Source organism: Amblyomma americanum, chromosome 11, assembly GCF_052857255.1.
Source record: "Amblyomma americanum isolate KBUSLIRL-KWMA chromosome 11, ASM5285725v1, whole genome shotgun sequence".
Lineage (NCBI taxonomy): Eukaryota > Metazoa > Arthropoda > Arachnida > Ixodida > Ixodidae > Amblyomma > Amblyomma americanum.
Window position 1 is genome coordinate 53,507,264 of NC_135507.1, and position 26,150 is coordinate 53,533,413.

General features: G+C 47.1%; 1 protein-coding gene and 1 pseudogene across 4 annotated transcripts in view; one reads left to right on the forward strand and one right to left on the reverse strand.

The window, feature by feature from the left end:
• Positions 1-1,073: 1,073 nt before the first annotated feature.
• The window catches only part of LOC144110117 (5'-3' exoribonuclease 2-like), an 87,011-nt gene continuing 61,934 nt past the window's right edge, over positions 1,074-26,150 (reverse strand). The window contains exons 27-28 of one of the 4 annotated variants that reach the window (XM_077642937.1): positions 25,364-25,416; positions 1,074-1,130 (exon numbers count right to left, since the gene is read on the reverse strand). In XM_077642937.1, coding sequence (XP_077499063.1) covers positions 25,392-25,416 — 25 coding nt within the window. In that variant the 3' untranslated portion in view covers positions 1,074-1,130; positions 25,364-25,391. Of the gene's footprint in view, positions 1,131-15,489; positions 15,916-22,913; positions 23,115-25,363; positions 25,417-26,150 lie in introns of those variants that run through there. The other 3 variants (XM_077642936.1, XM_077642934.1, XM_077642933.1) reach the window with 3 other exon arrangements.
• Positions 13,789-15,338, forward strand: LOC144110157 (uncharacterized; annotated as a pseudogene).

The window sequence follows — 26,150 nt, forward strand, 5'->3', positions numbered from 1 at the left end:
ATGTGCAGTCAGTCTGGTTACTTGCATACCAGCGTGACACCGGGGTTTGGTTTTATTTATATACGTATGTACGAAAGTACTCACACGCTCACCAACACCGACCAAGCATCTTGCCACCTACGTACGTACATAAATCAAATAACTATCCACGACTGGGAGTCGAACACACGGCGGCTAGAACACATCAGATTCGCTGGCGACTGCACGAGGACACTATGCTGTGGTTTGGTTTGATTTAAGAGGGTTTAACGTCCCAAAGCGACTGAGGCTATCAGGAACGCCGTAGTGGAGGGCTCCGGAAATTTCGACCACCTGGGGTTCTTTAACGTGCACTGTGCACTATGCTATCGCTGAGGCCGATAGTGTCTCGTGTTAAAGTGAGACACCTCCTCGCGCTGTGCACTGCACATCGTCGTCTTTATCAACTTCCATCTGCGGCACGACCAGAGAAGATCAGCTTAACCTCGATGACTGTGCCGAAGCCCCGCCTGAGCAAAACCATGAGATAATCATGCTAAACCCATGATTTCGCACGTCTTCGCGGTTTAACTACGTCAAAACCTTACCATTTTTTAGGAAGTGCCCAACAGTATAAAATGATTCTTCCTCGCATAAGCTTTGGTATGGTAGTCAGCTCTGTGTCTGCGTTTTTTTTATTTTCCTCCGCCCCTGCTTTCTATGCTGTGTTTCAGCTAAGGAGCACGGCCAAGGTTATCAACCCACGCTTTTACACCCAACAAAAAAATTGGCTGTGGTTTACCTCTGGTTAAACCTGCAGAGCGACGTGATAGCTACAGCTGGCCGAGTGGAACTCGGCCAGTCGAATTGCAAAGTGTGTCTATCGCCGCTCCGCTTCGCTGGGCGTTCCTTCATCATCTTCGTCCCTGGACGTGATTCACTCTCCACCCCCCCCCCCCCCCCCCCACTCGGTTTCGCCGGCGCGCCGCGCGGCCAATCACGCACCAAGTGACCAACCACGTGACCACTTGGCGGCGCCGCAACGGTGAAGGCTGTAGCTATAGTTACAAAACTTACCCCGAGAAAGAGGCTTCGTGCCGTTCGTACTTCCCCTTGATGACTGCGTAGCCTCCAGCGCTTATGTGGGTCATATCCGCGAACCTGAGGCTGCGCTGTGGAAAAGAAATACACGCTCCTGTAAGCGCGGGAAAAGAAGCAAATCGACGGAGGAAATTCCAATGGCGAGGGAGGCAGTTGTCGTCTGCTCCCTGTCATCGCGTCACAAGATGCAGACGAGACGTCGAAATACAAGGAGTCTGACCTTAAGATTTTGCACCGTTTTAAAAAATTGGCTTTTATGAGTTATTCGACCGCTTTTTTAGGCATATAATTGTCGGCGGTGCAATACATCACAATTCAGGTAAGACGTGCCAACTAGCAAGCTGGTTAAGTAACATTGAATATTTAACTTTTTAACTATTGCTGTTAGTCTCCTTAATTATCTAGAGGCGTGTAGCCGCCCATAAGTAATATCCATATCAATTTTTATAATTTCGAAACCGCGGTTACCTTTGACGCCGTAGTCCAACAAATTTTGACTATTGCAACGAGTTACACGCACTGGAGAGGTTGCTTTGCGTGCAAGCTTCACAAAAGCGCATGTATTCTGGCGCGATGTAGCCAAAATTTTCTGGGCCACAGTCCCGAGGGTAACCGCGTTTTCGAAATTCCCAAAACCGATATGGATATTACTTACCATGGGCTGGACGTCTCTAAATAATTAAGGAGCCTAACGATAATAGTTAAAAGTTCGCTATGCAGTATCAGTTAACCGGCCTGCTATTTAGCCCCTCGTGGCTGCTCTCTGATGTACTACACTGCTAACAGTGCTATGCTGAAAAAAAAACAGCTCATGAAAATAAAAAAGTCTACTTTTAAAAAAAGTGTAATGTCCTGGATGAAATACCTTGTATGTACAAACAATCCCAGATGCCTGTATAATCACGCCAACACTACGCTTACCTATAAGGCCCTTGAAGTAGCTTCAATTCTTGATTTTTCTGACAACCTTCTCCACCTACGGGCTTAATTTCTACTTTGTGTTAGCATTGGAGGCGTCTGGGAAGGCGGATATTGCTAGCACCATCTGTCAGTAGCATGTGGCAACAGGCAGATCAGCTACGAACGAATTTAGTCTACTACCTCGGATATAACAAACATTAGTATGCCACCTCGGATATGAGATCTTTCGTGTGTTATGATTGGATATAACGAACTTCCCTTTGTGACCACGGATATAAAGAACCTCGGATATAACCACCTCATATGTAACAACGTCGGATATAACGAACGTTTGGCTGCCAACGCATTCACACTCCGTTTCATATATCAGGTGCAACGCTGTCAAAGCTAGCGCTTTTGTTTGCGCTGCCTGCATCCGCGACCAAAAAGTAGTGCGCTCCTTGTGGCGAGCGAAACATATTAAAGGCTTTGCCTGCAGGCTTACTACATGACACATTTCTCATCAGTTTCATTAAACGCACTCTTTCTGCTGACGAGAAGCCGTCGCTTCGCTTTCTCGTAGACCACTCGGTGACAGAACAAACGCGGAGTAACACGCCTCCCTTAATTTTTCCGTGCGGGCTACTTCCGTACGTTTCACAGCATTGCATCGGATGTACGAAACGGAGTAAAGGCGGCCTATCTAGGATCGCGTAAGCGTTTTCTTCCTCTTGCTCCCCTGTGATGTGAGGGAGCGTTAAAGATCCCTAGGTGATCGAAATTGATCAGGAGCCATCCACTACGGGATCTCTCGCTCTGTTATTGCTTCCACTCCCTCCTTCCTCCCTTCCGCTCAAGGCTTGGCAAAGAGAGGAGAGGACTTTATTGCGCCTATTCTTTGCTCAAAATTAATGTTAAGAGCGTTAACTCTGACTACTCGCCTTCGAACGCTTCTTCTGCGACCGAGATTTCAAGATGGCGGACAGAAATCTCGGGCACGGCCGGGCTCGAGTTGCGGCGGTTAACCATGTATTTAAATTTCTAAGCCAAATATTTCCTTCAGCGCACATTTCGTGTATGTTATTCACTGAGAAAAAAAAAACGTTGGTATCATCTGCATACAGAACCTTCTTTTTTGGTGCCCTTGAATATTAACAGTCACTTTAATGCATAGTACAGGTAATACAGGTCCAATAATAGACCTTTGGGGTACCCCATATTGAACAGTTTCCTTCACCGATTCTACTCCATTTATTATTGTGAATTGTGATACGGAAGTTAATAAATCTTTATTAGAGCAAGTGCTTCACCTCGGATACCTTAACAGAGGAGTTTACGCAAATGAAGTTCATGCTCTACGCATTCAAGCGCCGCAAAAAGATACCTAGTGTGAATAGTTTCTTCCCTATGTTATCAAGAATTTCTCTAGTTCCAAGAAGGGCTGTTTCCACCGACCTATTTTTGCGGAACACGTACTCCTCCTTCGTTAGTATGTTGTGTACGCAGAAAACTGGTTATCCTATTGTCGATGTGTTCTGCTATCTTAGAGAACGCAGTGAGGATTGATATCGGCCTGCAGTTATTTAAATAATAGAAAGATCCTCCTTTATGAATGGCTGCAACTCTAGCTAACTTCATCATTTTTTTTGGAAACTCCCCTGTTGTCATGACCAGGTTACACATGCGGGCTGGTGGGGTTGCTACAACACCACTCACTGCTTTTAATGGTTTTGGTTTTGTATCGTCGGGGCAAGAAGCTCAATTACCTTTCATAGACATAATTTCATAGACATAATTACATAATTTCATAGACATAATCCTCACGAGGGCGAACCCTCATGAGGGCGTCCTCACCCTCACCTCATGAAGATTTCACTCGGTGAGGTCAGGGTGAGGGAGGATGGGCGGATGAAAATGTGTGAGGACGAGGGTGAGGAAGGGAAGACATGGTGAGGTGAGGGTGAGGGAGGGGAGAATTCACTATTCGAGGACGAGGGTGGTGGCCCAAACCGTACTCCGGGATAACACTTTTGCCTGTGCCACCCGTTATGAATTCCCGTTTTAAACGCTGCTTCTTAGGGTGAAGGTCCCGGGGAAGACGTAGTTTCTGCACTCTGCAGGTACACGAGGTGAACAACAAACGTGGGCGCAGCACGCCTCCGTCATCGTGATGCACTACACCGCCGAAAAAAGCGCCCTTCTAACTCAAAAACCATTTTTTAAAGATTGTGCAAAGTATTCGGTGAAACACCCTGTATAGTGCGATAACAAGGGACCACTGGCCTGCCCGTGCGGGTGGCTGCCAGTCCGACGGGAACCATGGTACCGCAGTCAACATTTCCATTATCAGCCCCGAGTCTGCCGGATGATCAGGGTGTAGAGTAAAACACGTAGAAATTATACCTAGTAAGGCTGTTGAATTCCCAAGTTCTAGGCCTTCTTTGCCGGAACAGTCAGATTTCAGCTCAGTGAGGTTTCACAGAATTGGCTGCAGCGCAAAAAATGCTTTTGCGAAATTCCACTGTCAAATCAAAGCCTCTTGGCGGCGCTGGTGTGAAATTTTTTTATTCAAGCTGTGAGTAGTTCGGTACAGTCATATCTTCTTTCTATATTCTATTTTCTCTGGAACTGCGCTTTGGAAAGCGGTGCCGCAATGTGGTGGGCAAGGGCGACCACTGTATTCTCACCATGAAAATAAAGCAGCACCTTGACCACCTTGGTCTGAATCAACGCTCACTCCGCCTTGCATTGTACGATGTGCAAAAAGAAAAAGAAAAAGGTGTACTGCTCTCCAAATAACATCGACATCTCTTGGTTTATCTCTGTCCCTGGTAAGACCCGTGACCGCGTAATCGCGTGCTTGATTTCATGAAACAAATTTCTAGCAGACGTAATCGACACCCAGCGTTTGAGTAAGGCGTAGACGTGCAAGCAAAAAAAATCATGGGCGGTTTTGCTTGGGGTTAACCATGAATTATCGTGCGCTAGCACCGTTAGTCCTGTTTCGCATGGTTTATCTTGACTTTCTATGCTGTTGCTTGGCCTGAACATGCTTTGGTTGATATGTCATATGATGTAAGTTTGCGTGTTATTGCATCATTTAAGACTTGTACTGCGGTAGACTTGGTCATTCTTTACATTCAGAGATACCTGGGAGTCCTGATTCCGCTCCAGGCACAGAGGTGCAGCGGTTAAGCTACGCGCCACTGCTCTGCGATGGCAGGTGCTGCCATCGGTGGGGCTTGTGGGACCTATGTTGTTCCTGAGGAATCTCTCGCGACTAATCATTAAAGCGAACTGCCACGCTGGGCAGTTTGCTCGCAATCCGATGGAAAGCTCGTCATGACGTAACAACGTCACGTGACGAAGGTGGCCCACGTGCTAGAAGCAGGCTTCGGACAGACAGACAACCACTTTTCGGTGGATTGGAAGCAATAGAGCACTAAAATGGCAACCACAGGAATCGTTCACTCCAGACTCGGGGAGTTAGAGATTACAATTATTCAGCCTAAATGTTGCATTTTAGCGAGCCGTTTGATTTTCGAGTGGCCTCAATAATGTTTTATTTTAAGCGACCGCATAAGGGCCTCACTGCAGCGGAAAGCCGGCACCGCACCGGGGGAAGACACTAGAGAAATAAAATATTTTAAAGCTGGGGGAGCGAGATCCGAACTCGCGGCGGCGCTAAAAAAATCAGTTTCGCTGGCCGCTACTTCCGGCCACTACGCCGTTGCCGCAGCTTTTCCTTAAGTATGACATTTACAAGATTGAAAATATATTCTATTTACATTAACTAAACTACTTGCAAAGCTTTTAGGATACGCCACGAAACACATCGAAAAAAGACAGCAGCAGAGCAGTAGACGCGAGGTATTGGCTGAGCGCATCACCAAAAAGGATTGACGCTCCGGTTTTAAGTCGATCGGTTCAAACATTTCCCTAATTTGAACAATCAGTTGGGAGAAATCCTAACATCCTGCCTGTACGAACTGCCAAGCTCTCGTGCTGTGCTTGCAATGTTATCGTCTTCGTCACGCAGCCGTGTTCACGAGAGTTGTTGTTGAAAGTGCTAGTCTCTCACACTGTAGTTTGAAAGCGTGGTCTTCATCATCTTCGATCTGTGCGCGTGGAAGCGTCATCAGACGATCATGTAGCAAACCGCACGAAATGGCGCAAGATTAGAAGCAGTGAAATTGAAAAAACCCAGTGCAATCGCAAAGCCATCGGTTAATGGTAATTACGCGATTACTGCTAGAAGGCCAGAGCAAGATCAATTCAACAATAGGGGTATGCAGGCGTCTCAAAACATAACTGAGAATAAAGTTTCCGACTCAACTCAGCGAATTTATGGCACTGAGAAACAGTTCTCGGGCCTAAATGCCTTAGCCACGAAGGTAAAAAACATGGAATCGGCAATATCAGAACTTCAGGAGCAGCTTAGTGCAGTTAGGAACCAGATAGACGATTTAGAAAACAGGGGCAGGAGAAATAGCCTGATCGTTTTCAGAATAAAATAGCTTAGCGAGGAGACTATAGCGAGGAGAGGAAGTAATTGATGGCGTTTTTTTCTGGAACAACGTTTAACAGTGAGCGGTGTCGCAGGGTGCGCACAAAGAAAATAAATAAGGCGTGACCAGTCGTACTTTAAATCTCCTGGACTTCTGTGAAAAAATTTCAATATTACGATCATGCATATATGCTACTAACTCAAACACACCAAAATGATCTCAAAATCCAAACACCTAAAAAGCTCAAAATCATTAGCTGAGTACTTTTCTAAACGCGTTAGGGAATTACGGAAACAGCAGTGGAAAGGCTGTGAAGAGAGGAAAGAGGGCGCCAAGCTTTAAAGCTAATCTATGATAAGCTAAGCGTTAATAGCGTACTGTATGGTTGGGATGAAACAAGAGCTCCTCGCATTAGGCTTAGAAATGAAAAAAGAGGCTTCAGACCCTGAAAATACTAAATGTTAATTGTACAAGTGTCATAAACAAGACCACTCAGTTAGGGGCCTTTCTGGTTTTGCACGACCCTGAAGTAGAGTTTTTGACAGAAACTTGACTTAGCAATACAGCCTTTGACAGTGAGTTCGTTACCACTGGCTACATTTCGTACCGAAAGGATCGTGATGGTAGAGGTGGAGATGTTAGCATTCAATTTTACCAATGCGTGAAGTACCCAATGTCGAGTGCAGTTTTTGCACAACGCACTATGGAAACGTTAGACATATTATTGGAGCAATGTACAGGCCCCCCAACACTACCGTTGCCGTATTATAGGAACTGAAACAATATTTGTGCACGAATGTTAAACCTGATAATCGTATTATACTGTCAGGATATTTTAATTTGCCTGAAGTAGACTCGTCAAAATTTTCAGTTAAAAAGCTCGACCCCCAAGGTGAAGCTATGTTGGGCATTGGTTTTGGTTTCGACTTATTGCATATTGTAGAAGAAAATACCATATTTCAGGGCAATTCTCAATCAATGCTCGACCTCTTTTTTGTTAGTGGATCAATTACTGCCAAAACAAATAGCCAGATAGTAGACAGAATATCGGACCACAAAGCTGCAGTGCTCACTGCTGCAGACGCCGCTTTAGATAAGAAGCCTAAACATTCATCCTATCGAAACTTTTCTCGAGCTTTTTTCGAGATACATTATAAGCATCTCGAACTCTTGATCACTAATGACTTCACTTCGACTAAGCACATTGACTGTATAATGGATAATGTTGAGCGCAAGTTGTACTTTCTGAGGAGAACTTTGAGACGTCCTACTCCTTCTGTCTCACTGCTCGAATACAAAAAACATAATTCTGCCTATACTAGATTATGCATGCGTTCTTTTGGACACTTTCACTAAAACATACACTAATAAGATGAAAATTGTGCAAAGAAAAGCAGATCGCTTCATTTAAAATAGATTTAGACGTACGCAAGTGACAGAGCTGTTAACCTAAGCGGACTTGCCCCCATTATCGCAAAGAAACCGCGTGTCACGACTAATATTCGTCTTCAATTTATTGACGGCCACTGTAAGACAGACATCACGAGAAGAATTTCTTTTTTATCTGGTTACGCCACTAGGCGACGAAATAGTCGCCCAGTAACGCCATTTACCACGCGTAATGACCGTTTTTAAGTATTCTTTCCACGAACAGCAATTGAAGGGAATTTCTTATCCAATGACCACGTTTCGAAATCATCTATGTCAACATTTTTTTCCAGTATTGCTTAAAAATCAGTTGTGTATGCTTATTTTCCAAAAATTTCAAGCTACGTTATTCTACATTGTTCTGGTGTTCATTGCCTGTGTTATTACGTTGTGTTTACTTATCTGTATCCCACTCTGCTAAAATCTCCAGTGGGCATTGCAGTATAAGCAAAATAAATATAGATAACAATGTAAGGTTATAAGTGCAGGGCACATGTATGCATGCAGTGCGTGCCAGAAGTAAAGGCAGAGTAATATTTTAGGGCCCAACTCGTAACTGTCTCGGTTTTGTCTCAGGTATTAGCTCAAACAGCTCACACACGCGTACCCCCCCCCCCCCACACACACACACGCACACACACAAGAGTATAAGCATCTAGCATCTCGTTCAGTAGGGCCTTGAGGGCTTGCCTTGTATGTTTATTGCTCAGTAATATCGCCAGAAGTTGCATGCAAACTAGAAAATACCACTCGAATTTTAAAATTAATGTTAGTGAGGGTGAGGGAGGGCCGGATAACTTTTCGAAATGAGGGCGAGAGTGAGGGAGGGCCACGGATTCAAAAAATGAGAGTGAGGGAGGAAGAGTAAAAATGAGGTCATTTGCCCACCTATAGCACTTGTATTGCCTATAAGCTGTTCTCTAGGATTTGTCTGTAGACGGTCTATAGACTTTATAGGCAGAAGTCGATAGACTAAAAAAATTTGTAAGGGCTCATATCGCTCCTTTCGCAGTGATGCCAGTTCCAGAGCAGCCTCTCGCGACCATTCATTAATTTAAGTGCCACCTGCCAAGGTGGTCAGTTTTTCACAATCCGACTAGCAGGTTGTGATGACGCCAAAAGGTCACGTGACCTAGGTGGCCCGCCTAGGTAACTTCTGCGGGGATTTTTCACTGAGCGACGACGACGCCAAATGTTGTGCGGAATGGGATCGCGTGGGAACGTGATCGCGTTGATTGATACAGGCCTCAGTCAAAAAATTGGAGGGGACGCTTAAACTCTGCCTTAAGGATATAACACGATAGCATTAATGCCCATATATGCGAAATCACTCGTTTTCAACTTGCTGAGCAACCTCTCGCAATCAATCATTAGTTTAACTGCCACCTGTCAGGGTGGCTAGTTTGTTTGGGTAGGTTGTGAAGACCCCACAGGGTCATGGGATCTACGTTGCCCATCTAGGTTGCCTCTACGGAGATGACTGCCTGGCCCACCCTACGCCACCCTATTCATCGATCACAACGCCGACGCTGGATTTTTTGCGTAACGGGGCCTTTAAAGCTATCGCGTTGAAACGTGCCTATTGTGTACGAAAAGAAACAGCCGAGGAAATCCTTGGCGTTGCGGAGAAAGCTCCTTTAAGGCGGAAGCTCAAGTTCTGGATCACTTACCAGTGGGCTGCCCGCTTCTAATCCGGTGGTTATCCCCGTGTATTCAAAGTGGTATTCTAAGACCTCAGCATTCACAAAAAAGTCCTCGTGGATGTATACACTGCGAGCGATGTACTTGAGATTCTGCACCCTATAGACATCTAAAGTGTTCGGGATCACCTTTCGGTTGAACTTGCCCTGCAAAAGACAGGAAGGCGAAATGTTACGCTTGAGGCAAAGGTGTGCCAGTTTTACTATGCACAACGATGCTGTCTCCACGCTAAGATCTCAGTGTTGTTCTACATCGTCTCTTTTGACCACTGTCGTATGCTTGCGAAACCACGTCGACGTGTTATCGCGTACCACAAGCCCCAGGCGACGTCTCTGGCTATGCACTTGGACGGGCCCACCGCTCAGAGTACGTAACGTGCTCGCTTCCTGCCAAGTAGCAGGAATGAACGTTCCTTCTATGGTCAGTCCACGCCGCCCAGTTCTTGGAAGCCAGACATGTAAGCCACATTGTAATTACTTTGCTAACGCTGCTCAGAACTTTCCAACCTTGGCGCCGCCACATTGTTCTCTGTACTGCAGGGCAAACCCGGAGTTGCCCACCGCTGTCTTGTCCTCGAAGGGCTGCTACATTGGAAGCACTAGCGTCAGTTCCTCGCGGCAGGCCAGCGAGAAATATCCAAGCGGTCAGGCCTGTTGTTGTTGGCCTAACAGCAGATGCCACATGCAGGGTGTTTCGCCTGAGACATTACACAGTTTCTAAAAAGAGGTTTTGGAGTTCGAAGACCGCTTTTCTCGGCACAGCATTTTCCGCGGTGTACGTGGTTAATCTGAATGCAGCTAAGTCGTCCTAACTGGCAGGCTGGTTAACTGATATTGAATAGCAAAGTTTTTAACTATTGCTGCTAAGCTTTTTAATTATTGAGAGGCGTGTAGCCCAGCCGTATATGTCAGGTTTTAGAATATCGAAAACACGGTTACCCTCGGCGCTGTAGCCACATTCTGGCTATTTCAGTGTGTTACGGGTACTGGAGAGGTTGCTTTGCCTGCAAGCTTCTCAAAAGCGCACTTATTTTAGCGTGATCTAACCAAAATTTGTTGGGCCACAGAGCCGATGGTAACCGCGTTTTCGAAATTCCAAGGACTAACAATGATAGTTAAAAAACTCACTATTCAATATTAGTTAACCCTCCTGCTAGTTAAGAAAACTTAGCTGTATTCTGATGCGCTGCACCACTGATAAACCTTTGCCAAAAAAAAGCACTCTTACACACAAAAAATAGCTAATTTTACGGTTTACGGTTTATGGCGGTTTCACGTTCCAGAGCGACTTAGGCTATGAGGGACGCCGTATAAAAATTAATAATAATAATTGGTTTTTGTGGAAAGAAATGGCGCAGTATCTGTCTCATATATCGTTGGACACCTGAACCGCGCAGTGAGGGAAAGGATAAAGAAGGGCGTGAAAGAAGAAAGAAAGAAAGAAAGAGGTGCCGTAGTGGAGGGCTCCGGAATAATTTCCACCATCGGGGGATCTTTAACGTGCACTAACATCGCACAGCGCAAGGGCGCCTTGCGTTTTGCCTCCATCGAAACGCAGCCACCGCGGTCGGGTTCGAACCCGGGAACTCCGGATCTGTAGAAAAATTGAAAAATTAAACATTGGTTTTGGGGAAAGGAAATGGCGCGGTACCTATCTCATATCTCGGCGGGCACCTGCACCGCGTTTAAGGGAAGGGATAAAGGAGGAAGCGATAGAAGAAACGAAGAAAGAGGTGCCGTAGTGGAGGGCTCCGGAACAATTTCGACCACCAGGGTATCTTTAACGTGCACTGACATCGCACTGCACACGGGCGCCCTCGCGTTTCGCCTCCATCGAAACGCGGCCACCGCGGTTGGGTCCGAACCCAGGTACTCCGGATCAGTAGCCGAACGCTCTAACCACTGAGCCACTGCTACAAGTAAGACGCCGTAGGGAAGGGCTCCGGTAATTTTGACCACCTGGGGTTCCTTAAATGTGTGTAAAGTGTTGGGTGAACACACTGTGTACCCACTGAGGTATCGGCCAAGAATCTAGAGGTTATAGATTTGCGTGGCCCTGGCGTTCTTGTGGGGGTAAACAAGGTTAATCGTGAAGACCATATAGTCGTCTTTCTTGCCGTGATATTCGTCTGGAAGCGTGGCGCATTCCCAGACATATTCGTCGTTTTTCCTCATGTATGATTTCGGTTTCGACGTTCCCCAGCGCAGTCCTGCCTCAATGCTGAGTTCTCGAATGTCGTAGGAGAGCACAGTACTGACCCTGCGTTGTAAAGATGTCTCTCTTTACGTTCGGTTGTGTTTTGTCGAAGCGTACGGTGCTGTACATTGATGTGTGGTGTTGGGCTGTGCTGTGCTGTGCTAATAATAATAATAATAACTGGTTCTTGGGGGAAAGGAAATGGCGCAGTATCTGTCTCATATCGTTGGACACCTGAACCGCGCCGTAAGGGAATGGATAAAGGAGGGAGTGAAAGAAGAAAGGAAGAATAGAGAGGTGCCATAGTGGAGGACTCCGGAATAATGTCGACCACCTGGGGATCTTAAACGTGCACTAACATTGCACAGCACACGGGCACCTTAGCGTTTTTCCTCCATAAAAACGCAGCCGCCGCGGTCGGGTTCGAACCCGGGAACTCCGGATCAGTAGTCGAGCGCCCTATCCACTGAGCCACCGCGGCGGGGCAATGTGCTGTGCTGGGAAGGCAAGATACCCGGTCGTCGTTAAGGGCAACGGACTGGATATTAACCGAAGGCAAGAGTAATAGTGAGGAGGAGGGGGAGAGAAGTTAGCTGGGCGCAGATGCGATCAAGCAGTTTGCAGGGTTAGCGTCGCCGAATCTGGCACAGAACAAGGTTGAGTGGAGAGATATGGGAGAGGCCTTTGTCCTGCAGTGGGCGTGGTCAAGATGATGACGATGTGTTGTGTTGGAGTTTAAGCCCATAAGCTAATGAGGCTATATTGCGCCAAACACCAGTACAATTTTTCTTTTTGCTTCGCGCTAACAAAACACAGGCGTTCAAGAGCTAAGCAAAGAGCGGAAGAAAATCTAAGAATTGCGTGTACGCCTACAATAAAAAGCTGCGTTGAAAAGGAATCTATTCAACGTAAAACCGTGAAATTTTTTTTCTTGGTTCCTCATTGTTTATCCAAGAAAACATTAAACGTTTTACTGCGATTTCGCACTTAATTTTCCACATAGAGGCTTCTTTTATTTTGCGAGTTCAAAGGTGACGGTGGGGTGTATGTGTCTAATGGTGAGAGGTTATAGGGACCAGGCCACAAGGAACAAATGTCAAGCAACCACCAAATATGTTTCGGAATTCAGCGCTAGCAGGTCCCATGAGCCAACCTGGCAATAACTTACCGGTTAATGAAGCTTCAAGCGTATTATTAGTGGTATTATCCACTTGACGCCAAGAGTGTAAACAGTGCCAGCGATCTTTATGAAACGTTTCAGTTGCGATAAATTTGGTGCAGAAGCATTTTTGAATAAATGAGAGTTTCAGCGCTCACTTTCAAAGGCTTTCCAAAAATAGGGAGTTCGCAATAGAAAGGAAATGTTTCCCGGAAACCATCAGTAAGCAGCGGCGACCTTTACCTACCATAAATATTATACCGTGTATCTTGTTAATAATGAATATTTGGTTATTAACGTTATCAAATTAAAAACGCATAGCGGACAGTGTAAATCGTCATATCAGTTTCTCGAAACAAGAAAAGGCCGTTCCCTAAAGCCCTGCGGCGCGCGGACCGCACAAAACCAAAGCAGGGCGCATGAGGCCCGCATGAAGTCTTGCGAGAACGCAACGTCCACTGGGGACGCGTTGCGGCGACCACGGCGCCGAATTTGAATTGCCTGCTCTTATACCATGGCATGCATTTTGCTTTGCTTCGTCACTCTCTGCTTCAATTAAACACGGAAGTCTTGGAAACGGTCGAACACCCCAGTAACGACAAGGCGGTCCTCGCCTTGCACCTCATGGGGGCGTTTGACAGCGTGACCCACGACATCATCCTCACACATTTGTCAGAGACGAAATGTGGCCGCAAGGCGTATAGGTACATCCGACAATTTCTCACTGATCGGCAAACCTATATACGTATCCAAGACCACGAGCATGGCCCGTACCCCCTGCGTACCAGAGGAACTCCACAGGGAGCAGTCCTCTCTCCCCTCCTCTTTATTCCCGCTATGGCTCACCTTTCCCCACTGTTTAGTGATGTACCAGGCATGCCCTGTATGCCGACGAGATCACGCTCTGGTCTACGCATGGGTCGTTGGGACAAATCGAGGCCAACCTGCAACAAGCGGTGACTATAGTGGACGAATACGCTCGCCGCTGTGGCCTGGAACGCACCCCGACCAAGTCAGAACCAAAATTGATCTCTCCTTTGTTAGCGGCCCTATCTTTGAACACGATGAGGTAAGTGTGTTGGGACTCTTTATTCACCGCAACCGCAAGATCGATACAACCCTGCACGAGCTCCGCAAGATTGGAGACCAGGTGGGCCGCATGGTCCGCCGGGTGTCTAACAAACGGGTAGGGAGGGGGGGGGGGGGATTACGATGCAAACACACCCTGAGGCTGGCCAATGCATTTCTAACCAGCCGGATACCCCACTTGCGGAAATGCGACAAGAACGCCCTAGACGTGATCCTTCGCAATCTATAAGCGCGCCCTCGACCTCCCTGCAACGACGTCCAATCAGCGGCTCATCGATCTCAGGATGACCAACACCTTTGCGGAGCTACGCGAGGCACAGCCAATCCTTGCGGTTGAACAAATACTCAGGCGGCAAAAGCCTCCTACACCCCCTGCCTACAAAGCACATGTAGAGGAAAGGACCAAGGTTCCAGAAGACTGGCGCCACACGCTACAGGTCCAACCTCTGCCACAGAACATGACAAAGGAGACACAAGAGGGCCGTCAAACCGCGCCCGCGACGGCCCTTAACGATCACTATGGCTCTCGCCACGAAGTCTTCTACATGGATGCTGCTGGCCCACACCACGGGGCATGAGTAATCCATCAAAACACGTACGTTCAGGGACTCACTTTCCGTGTCCCAAACATTGCACACGCGGTGGAGGTCGCCATAGCACTCAGATCTGCAAAACCAGACTCCCTATTTATCATTACCGATTCCCGTGAAGCCTGTCGAAGTATACAACATGGACGCATATCTCGACGCGCCGCAAAAATTTTACATAGATGCGAGCACCGGGATCACCCGGACACACGTGTCGTCATCTGGACCCCAGCACATGCGGGACTAGAGGGAAACGAGGCTGCAGACGCCTCAGCCCGCGCGCTCAACCACCGGGCATCGCTTCGACACTCGCCGCCTGAGGTGTAAGAACATAATCCGGCTATCACTTACAAAGAAATTATTCAATTATATCAAACACAGCGTAGCCGCTTTCATCCCCCTGCGAAAAGGCTAACCAAAGGCGAGGAGCGTTGGCTCCTTGTCTTATACACCAACACTGTACTGTGCCCGGCAGTGCTGCAATATTTTATTCCGGCTTTTAGCGGCGAGTGCCCGCATTGTGCGTGCGCGTTTTCGGGCGTGTACCACATGGTGTTGGCATTGCCCTCTAACCCTGCTTACCCCCCTTTCCCCTCACCTACCCGGGAGAGCTGGGAGGCTGCCCTGCTCGGCTGCTCTGCGTTAGAGAACCAAAGAGCCCTCGTTGCTAGGGCCCGAGCTTCCGCGGAAGCCACAGGGGTCCCGGACTAGGGACCTCTTTTATAGAATTTGTAAGGGGCTGGTCCTTAAGGCCAGTAACCACTCTTTCCTGTAAATTGCCTTTAATAAATGCTTTCCGCCACCTCGCACAATTAAAGACGACGGCGCTCGATCATCTCACAACTATCGAATCACGTGACTCGCTGCGCCTCGCTACAGCTGCATATGTGCGTAGCCCACGGTACTCTCGCAACTGCCGGAAATGGCGTGACGCGCCATTCGCTATGTGAAAGCGTGTGGCGTGTACTGCACGGAATTACCATCGTGTGCTTACCTTAACAAAGGTTTCGCTCGCCTTACTACGTTCAGCCGGGTTGAACTACAGCTAATTATTTACCCCCAAAAAGCCTGTCTTGAAAATTACTCAGCCTTCCCTGAAACACCTGGTATCCAGTACACTTTGTACATGAACCCGAATAACAGATACACGGCGCATGCCCACTGGTGCCTACACTGGTTCGTCTGCCGTGGCACGGGAAACAGTGGTCCAGTTGAGATGATGTGTCTTTGTAGCGTCAAGGTCATCAATGGGTGTCTTCAGAGCGAGGCCCTTCTGGTTGAGAGGTTCCTGTGAGAAGAGAGAAACAGTCTGAGTTTCCACATAAAAATGCAATTTCACACCCTGGCAGCAAAACGACTTTCATTACAAAGAAGGCTTAACACATTGAGCAAAAAGGAACAAAAACATGAGGGCCGTCTTAAGCACATTCCTAAAGAAGCAAGTCCGATATCATTTTTTTTGAAGCGATGTTTATTGCCACAAGGCATAAAAACTACGAAGTGAGAGATGAGTAAGATGCATAAATAAAAGAAAAAAATGTGGGCTGATTTGATAAAATCAACAAGTGAACGATGATATGGACCCTGTGTCCAGGCAATACAGGAATCCGGATTGTCCGGTGAGAGTCCCACTGCCGTCAGGTGCCAAATTCTCGTCGGCTTCAGCGCCGGGCAGTCCCACAACAGGTGGTGGATATCCGCCTCACAGTCTCTGTTCTTGCAGACTGAAGTCCTATAGCATTTAATGTGCCTGCTATTGTGTCTACAGCGCGTGTCTAATGCTCTTAGTGCAATTTTCCCGGCAGAGCTCAAATTGGAACCGGTTCCACTGTCTTTGTGCGGAATGCATAAATGGACACCTTCAACAATATTCGAGTGTCTTCCTTTGGATTATCATATGGCATTTACTAATGCGACTTACTAATCCATCTTAATCCTTCCACTAATCCACATTAATTCATTTTATGGTATGGTCCTACTTTCTTTGTTTTCGGGGTTCTATAAGATTTTTGGGCATGCGCCAAATTCCAAATTTTAGGTTTTTTCAGATTTTAAAATTTGGCGATGTGGTTGGTCCACTAGTGGTCACGTGATGTGGACGTCATCCCTGCTCAATCACACTCATACATCAACGGGTAGTCCTCATACCATTCCACTCATACCATCCTGGCACATCCAAACCACCCCGAACAACGTCAAGCGACAAAAGGAAACCTGCCCCCAGTATATTATGCCCAGGCACTTCGCTATCCAACTCAAAGAAAAAAGTCGCGATTGACCGCCTCCCCACAGTGCCACAACGTGACTCACAGCCTTAACCCCCCCTTCCTCCCTCTCCCCCACGCCTTAAGCATCACAGCTTTCGTCCCCCAGTCACCCCTGCCTCCCCTGAGTCACCTCTGCCCCCAGTCACCCCTGATGAAGGAGCCGAGCTGGCTTCGAAACGTCGGGTTTGAAATTAAAGTTTTTTGGTTGGAGATGTGCAGTTTATTATAAGTCTTCAAACCGATCCCGGCAGGCAAATCTGTCGAAATGTTTAGTTTTCAAGAGCGATTAAGCAATGAGCCACTCCCTGGCATGGATGTTTCAAACACAGCCACCGGTGTGACTGGTGACACACAGGTTGTTTTTCCCGAGCAACCTGTCGCCACCAATTAATTTAACAGAGGGTAGAAACTTGGGCGAGTCGGTAACGGTGATCCATGGAAAGTGAGAGTAGCGCAAAACGGGACAAAGGGACAGAGAAAGACAGACTTCTCTGTCCCTTTGTCCCGTTTTGCGCTACTCTCACTTTCCATGGATAATTTAACAGCCACCTGCCACGGTGGGCAAGTTGTGATGGCGTCACAATGTCACGTGACGTATTTCAGCCAATCGGGGAATTTTGTGACAGAGAAGCCGGAATTTCTTGTTAGACAGCACAAATGCTACCACACAAATAAAACGAACTATACACCTTTCTGGCCCTACAAATCAATTTGAGGAGATAACATTAATGCCGGCCCTTGCTTTTACCGCTCTCATTTACGCCATTCGAAACGATCCACATTGTTCCGTAAGTCTACTATTGCGTCATCTTGGAATGAATTTTTTTTCTTTTTTATGCGAAGCACGTAAAAGATCGTGCCAGTTTTATGGCTGCGGATTGGAAGGCAGTTACCGTGGAAAAACGTCTGTACAGCGATAGAGAAGGAATGTGCACGAGGACAGCTGAAGCACTGGGCGATTATCGTCGCGGCCACCCATCGATAACACTGGTAACCACCCTCCCGGTGCACTCTAAACAGAAAGGAGTAAGAAGGAGGTTGAGGTTGAGGTGTTGAATGTTACAGGTGGGGTTAGCCTTGCTTTCTCTGCCGGCAATTGCTCCACCGTAGCGTCCCTTCTATATTAACGATGTCCTAAAGTCTGTCGCATCTACCCCGCTATGCGCACAGTCTCTTATAATAGCACACATTCTCTACCGCAGTCACCATATATGCACACAATCACTCCACACAGTCCACTACAGAAGTCACCATCTTTGCACATATTCAGTCACCGTAGAACATAGGCCATTGTAGAACCACACTCCATACACACAATCACTCACACTGTATAACGTAGTCCACTCCGGAAGACACCATTACGCACACATTCAATCACAGTAGGGCATAGTCCGTTCCTGCTGTCACCATTTAAAAACAAGATCCGTGTTCTCCAGAAATGTTAAAAGAAGGCGTGCAGCCTCCCTTCAGCATGTCTGGTTTCCACTCGGGTAGTCAACGTCCTGCACTGTGCTGTGACGGTTTCCTGTCTTCTTGAAGGAAGCGAACATCACCTGCCTTTCCGCGTTGTACTCTGGGCAGTACATAATATAATGTTCGATATCCCCGCACACACCACATAAAGAGCAGAGCGGAGACGATGCTATGCCGGTCTTATGCATCCATGCAGGAGAGCGCGCAGAGGCCGTGCGAATTCGATGTAGAAGGGTCGCCTGAGATCTTCTCAGTCCCTTGGTCACACATGGCTTGTGGGAAGCACTCCACAGGGTGATCAAAGTAAGCTGTACTCTAGCGAACTCCCCTTTCTTGTGAAAGGAAGTGAGCTAGAGGACAGTTTACTCCCCTTTTTAACTCCATCATAGACGTATTTGTGTTCAGAGTGTGGAACTATACCGAGCTCTTCCGATTTCTCGTTTCTCTGCACTCGCCGTACTCTCATTCCACGGTAACCTTCCTCCGGGTGGTGGTTGCCGTAGAAGGAGAAGGGTACGGAGCGAGTTGAGGAATGAGCGGCTGGTGGGCGGCTGTCACGGGAACCGCTCGGAGGATGTCACAGTGGAAGATCAATAATCATGCCCAACATCCTTGGACAAATTTCTGTATATTGAAAAATTTTAACGTCATGTTATGGGAATATTGGAGGTAATGGCCCATTACCAATGGGACAGAAACGGGGAGCCTTACGAAAACGGTTCAGCTTAAGTTCAGGACAGCGCAGCGAGACTTGGAAAGGAAAATTACAGGTGCGACGTTAAGAGACCGGAAGCGGGCAGAGTTGGGGAGGGAACAAACGCGGGTCAATGGCATCCTAGTCGAAATCAAGAGGAAGGAATGGGCTTCTGCAGGGCATGTAATGCGAAGGCAACAAAACCGATGCTCCTTGACGGTAACGGAGAGGATTCCGAGAGAAGGCAAGCGTAGCAGGGGGCGGCAGATAGGTTAGGTGGGCGGATGAGATTGCGGGGTGGGCGCCGCTGTCGAAGGACAGGGTTAATTGAAGAGACATGGGAGAGGCCTTTGCTCTGCAGTGTGCGTAGTCAGGCTGATAAGGATGATGATGATAGGGATGATCCATTCTTCCGATGTGTAGGAAAATCTTTATAAAGTGTTTCCACCGCTCGCATCGGGCGTTAAGAAAGCCACTGAAAGTTAACAGCGAACGCTTTTGACTATTGCTAAAACGTTAAGAGCGAAAAAAAAACCCCAGGATCTGCTGTCATGCGCAATACTCAAGTATAATACTTGGGTGTGACATTCACTGAGAAATTGAGCTGGGAATCACAAACAGACATCTGTACAAAAGCACCCCGACAATTTGGATTCCTCCCACGAAAATTGTCAGCTGCGCCCTCGCATGTAAAACTTAGCGCCTACAAGACCCTAGTAAGACCCATTCTTGAGTACAGCGCCATAGTTTGGTACCCCCATCAGTCTTATCTCGAAAAGAAATAAGAAAGAATTCAAAACCTTGCTGTCCGTTTTGTTTATTCATGTTACTCACGTTACGATAGCGTGGCACTTCTGCGCGAAAGGGCGATTCTCTCGAGCGATATGTAAGACTGCTGGCTGGAAGGTGCGACGCATTTAAGCTTTCATTTTTTCCCGGTGATATAAAATTATGGAATACCCTGGCCCACAAGTTTATGAATGACCTGTCAGTTGATGCTCGTGTTAAAAATCTTGAGTCTTTATTTGAAGAAAACTCAGTTTTGTTAAAATATTATTGTTAGCCAATGCTTTCTTTGTATTTCTTGTTCATGAGTGTCATTGACTGAGTCTACAGCTGTGCACTCTACTGATGCGACGATTCACGAGGGCTTTGTTTCCTTGATTAATGTGTCGGGACACCTTGGCTTTTATTTTGTATAAATTGTTACATCGTTCCACTCCTGTAAGAGCCTGGGAAAGGCTCACAGTAGTGTGAATTAAATAAATAACTAAATAAATAAATAAATAAAAACAAGACTGCCGACGGAAGATCTGAGCGTATATTGATTGTTATGAAATCTTACAATATATCTTACAATATATGAAAAAAATGCTTTTATATGCTTTTTCGTGTTCAAAAATGCTTTCGTACAGAACTGCTTTGTTTTGGCTGCATTCTCCATCTGCCGCTGCTGCTACGGAACGCACCGCCCGAAAACAGGCTCAGCGGCGGACTGCAGAGACGTGCTAGGCGAAGAACGAGTATGGGTGCAAAACTTAAAAAGAGTGATCTATAACTTGTACAATCCTTTCTCGAAATAAAAATGCCTCAACAGCTGCCGCTGAATATCGCATTACGCTGCGGTAACCGTCCGCCGACTTCTTTACTATCGCGTAGCCCAGTCTGTGGCACACTTGTCGTCTTGGGGAACGTTCTCCACACAGCTCCTTTCTCGTAAATCCACATTTAATGATTTAACTCATTTTTCCTCCGAGGAACAAAAGCAGTGCAATGACAACCCATCAAAGCTTATTAGAGTGCCCAGGAACCCGGCGAAAACTATTGCGCCTTTTTGTTGGCGTACTAATAACAAGACAGCCAAATGCAACAAGCAGAAGCTTCGTCTCTATGCAGAATGCATCAAAGTGCAGATATCAATCCGCAATAGTTTAAAAATTCAACGCATGAGTGCAGTGACACTAGAATGAACATACATAGAAACGTGCGTTGTTGCGAAACGTACACAAAATGAATAAGTATACCAATAATAAATTATTATCGGGGCCACACAGCAGAAATGTCAGTCTCACTCAAGGCATGGACACACGACACGTACTATGCGGAAAGAAATGAAGGCGGGAGAGAGAGCAGAGTCAGGGCATAGAACGCCACTGCAGACTTTTTTTGAAAACCTTCGATTCTTCTACGCGCATTCACACAGGGTGCCTTTTTGTATTTCGTAATAATGATGATGATAATCATCATCAAACGCAAAGGCCTCTCCCATGTCTCTCCAATTAGCCCTGCCGGCCCTTGCTACGCTTGAATTCTCTTGGAATCCACTCCGTTACCCTTAAGGAGGTTATCTTGCCTTCGCATTACATGCCCTGCTCAAGCCCACTTCTTCCTCTTGATTTCGACTAGGATGTCATTAACCCGCGTTTGTTCTCTCACCCACTCTACCCGCATCCTGTTCCTTAACGTTACACCTATCATTCTGATGTCCATAGCTCGCTGCGTTGTCTTTACTTAAGCTGAACCCTTTTCGTTAGCCTCCATGTTTCTGCCCCATAGGTGAGCGTCGATGAGATAGTTATATACCTTTCTCTTGAGGGATACTAGTAAACTGCCATTTGCATTTTTCCTGCATCAGATGCATCCTCCGTGGCTGGAATCGACGAGAACACTTCGTAATCATCATCAGTAGCCTAACCTTTACTTAACCCTGTCATGTGTCCACTGCGGCGACCTTATCCCAGCAAACTTTCAATTCTCATCCGCGCAGCTACCAACATTTGCCATTCCTTGCTATGCTGACCAACGGTTGTTTCACCATCGCATTACATGCATCTCGCTTCCCTGTGCATGTCTTGCCCATGTCTTACCCATGTCTTGCCCATGCCTTTCCCATGTCTTGTCCATGTCTTGCCCATGCCTTGCCCAATGCCTTTCCCATGCCTTGCCCATGCCTTGCCCATGCCTTGCCGATGCCTTGCCCATGCCTTGCCCAATACCTTGCCCATGCCTTTCCTATGCTTTGCCCATGCCTTGCCCATGCCTTTCCCATGCCTTGCCCATGCCTTTCCCATGCCTTGTACATGTCTTGCCAATGCCTTGCCCAATGCCTTGCCCAATGCCTTGCCCATGCCTTGCCCTTTACTCTTTTTTATTTAAGCTAGGATATAGTCCCTTCCATTTCGTTGCCTGGCCAACTATGCTCTTCGCCCCAACGCTTAGATAAGCCCCGATACTTACGTCGAAGTAGATGTGCACCCCATTTGTCGATCTCGCATTTGATATATGCGCCATTGCATCCGCGTTCTTCACAAGGGGCTTAGCGTACGACGACTTCGACATGCTGATGTTGACGCGTTAACCGAACTGGAGCCACTGGACCATACGTAAAATGAGGTTGCTCGCTCGTTCGTTAGACAACCAGTTTATAAAGCGTGTGAAAAACTAAATGTACACGACAGTAAGAAAAGGTGTTTTTGCTAAATACTACGCCATGCATGCACCCTAATCTTAGCTACCATTAAGCTACCTAAATGCCACTGCCGTACGGGTTGCGCTTTACTCTTTGCGGTTATTACTGCAAAAGTTCATCCTCCAGAAGCGCTGCACCGTACTGCTCTGTATTGTTTTATCTTCATGCTTTTTTTTCTATGTTTCCTTATGCCGTCGTGCTATTTTTCCCTATTCTCTTATATTGTCGTGGTGCTTTTTCCGTGTGCTGTTTTGTCGCTGTGTTTTGAAGCGAAAAGCTTCACTACGCTACGTAAAGGGTCGTCGCGTATGCCGGAGAATGACCTTGGACGACCTTCAGCCCCAACCAAGCGAAAAAAGTGACGCATATGATCCTGCCATGAGATAGGAGCCGAGGAGTTTTTTTTTTTTTTGGCGTTTCAGAAAGTGTGGCGAATAAATGCTTTGCACCACGCCACAGGCAACCCTGCCGTCTCGTGCGATGCGTTTTGCCGTCGGTGGAGCGGTGTACGCCTGACGACTTCGGCTTCGGCTCTCCCGTTATATTGGCAGGTCTTAAGCTCTTCGGATGCGCCAGCCTCGTTCCTGCGTTGAAGAATAACCGCGAACGCAGGGCAGGCTTCAATTGGTTTATTGGTTTATTGGGTTTAATGTCCCAGAGCGACCGAGGCTATTAGGGACGCCGTAGTGGAGGGCTCCGGATAATTTGGACCACAACATCGCACAGTACACGAGTTTCTAGCGTTTCGAATCCATCGAACTGCGACCGCCGTGGCCAGAATCGAACCCGCGTCTTTCGGGTCAGCAGCCGAGCGCCATAACCACTCAGCCACCACGGCGATTTGGCAGGCTTTAATCAGAGAGTTTTGCGGCACGCTTATCCCCGGTACATTCAAGGCCAGAATTGTAGAAATGCAGCATAGTACATGCTAGTTCACTTGATAATATATCCCATTGCCCGTATGTAATGGAGTTGGATGCCCAGATGAACTTATATGGGCACTGGTATTGCTGCATGTTGATAAAGGGCTTGCACAATAATCAGTGATAACAATTGGTTTAGGGGGAAAGGAAATGGCGCAGTATCTGTCTCATTTATCGTTGGACACCTGAACCACGCCGTAAGGGAAGGGATAAAGGAGGGAGTGAAAGAAGAAAGAGCCGCCGTAGTGGAGGGCTCCGGAATAATTTCGACAACCTGGGGATCTTTAACGTGCACTGACATCGCACAGCACAAACGCTAAGGCGCCCGTGTGCTGTGCGATGTCAGTGCACGTTAAGGATCCCCAGGTGGTCGAAATTATTCCAGAGCCCTCCACTACGGCACCTCTTCTTCCTTTCTTCTTTCACTCCCTCCTTTATACCATACCTTACGGCGCGGTTCAGGTGTCCAACGATATATGAGACAGATACTGCGCCATTTCCTTTCCCCCCAAAACCAATTATTATTATTGATAATTGAGCAAGCCCTTTATCAACATGCAGCAATACCAGTGCCTATATAAGTTCATCAGGGCACCCAACTCCATTGCATACGGGCAATGGGATATAATTTGAAGCTGTTGATGTCTTTACCCGAAGTGACGTCACTTCCGGCCTGGTGACGCAACTTCCCTCCAGCCAATGGCAATGCTCACGTCTGGTGACGTTGCTTCCCACGAGCCAATCAGTGAATTTTGTTTCCGACGACACATTTCTCTGCCGATTAGGGTTCTAATGCTAGCGCATCATTAGTAGTAGTCGGTTATGTGGAAAGCAAAGGCCCAGTAACAGTCTTAACACAAATTGAGAACCGAACCGCAGCATGAGGGAAGACACAGATAAATTCGATCTGTCTCCGCGTCGTCAATAAAATTCATTTGCAATTTAGGGCTGTGCCCTGTCACTCTCATGCAACCATATTTTTGGCGCTCAACATGGTTCTCGCCAATATGCAGCCAGCGAGTTCTGAAGCCTTAGAACTACAGACAGCGCTGTAAATATTTTCTTGCATTATGCTGTACTAGAAAGGTGAAAAAAAGAAGAAAACACTCCTGACGCTCTTTTTTTATCAGCTTCATTCCTTACTGTGTGGTAGAGTGGATGGCGCTAGGAACATTTAAAACAGAGTATACAAAAACGAAATTTCTTGGCTGCAAGCTGGTTGAATTTCACTTTTTCACTACGCCTATGAACGTGTCCCTATTTGCAGTTCATTTCGTGTCTCCAGCATTTGAGGAAACGAAGCTTGCTCTAAACTAGGGCGAATTTAGCGTGTGTGTCGTTTTAATTCATCTCACGATTACCGCCCCCTCCCCTTGCACACCGATCACCACGTGGAATTCGCCTAAACGTGGCAGAAAATTCGTAACTGAATTTCATCTCGCATGCCGTGTCGCTTTCAACAGCCGTGCGGTGGATATGACGGTAGACGAGTTCAGGACGCGTGACGCATTCTATAAGTGCGATATAACCGCTGTTCGGTCATGTTAATTCAATCCAACTATTACGGTCACTGACCACAACAGCCGGAATGACAACGACTGAAGGCGCATCTGTAATATCGCACTTTTTTATACTGCTAACGTGACCCGAAGTTAATTGGCCTAGTAGCCACAGTTCCGTCATTGAAAACAAAACCGATTCAGCAGGAGAGAAGAAAATCAACCAAGAAACTATTTACCCAGCATGTGCGAATACTAAACGGTAATTTATATGTACTAACGTCTTGCGCATCGTTATAAAGAAAGAAGCGACAAAATTTCACGCCTGTTATCGTTTAACTCGACCCTTATCTGCGTTAGGGACCGAATGTCATTTTTCATGCCCGTGAGGCCCGAGTATCAGGAACTCACCTTTCCCATTGATGACGCGTGACTCGCGTTACCGGATACTTCTGTGGCGAGCGCTGGTTGAAAGAGAGCAAAATAGTGGTTAATTAGGACACAGACTGATTAACTGGACGCCGAAGTGATCACAAGCAATACAAGTTGACGAAGATACATATATACGACGCCTAAAGGGTGCGATTTCAGCGTTAGTTAAGAGACTGTGCTTCTAATGGTGTTCTGCGTGCTTCTCAAAAGCTACGATGAGTTGAAGGGGCGGAATGCGTCAGTGATGCAAAATGTGAAAAATTACAGAGCGCACTTTACCTACGCGCTTTGAATGAGAAGTCATTGTTTTTTGAAGCGGCAGCTTCACTACACGGTCTCGGGCTGAGGTCTCGGGCTGAGATCACCGTGCTTTGCCCATGACCTTCAAGGCTCAGCCAAGGTCAAACCTTCAGTTTATGTTTGGAGAACCGGTGGATGGTCAATGGTCAGACCAATGGTCAAGCAACTGGACAGGTCAAGGACATGTCAAGGTCAATTCAAGGACGTCAAGGTCGACCCAAGTTTGGTCGAAGGTCATTTCAAAGTCAAATTGAGGTCAACTGAAGGTCAGCCAAACTCGGGTCACGTGTCCGACTCTTGGCTCGCTGAGGAGCCGAAACGCGGCGTTTACGTGATAGGGCTTGACGTCGCGCCCTCCTTAACCGAGTACATAACGGGAAGAGCGCCGGCGCGCCTAGGAACGAAGTCCACATGCGGTGTTGACGTGCTAGGCCGTGACGTCACGGCCTCCTAAACCGAGTACATA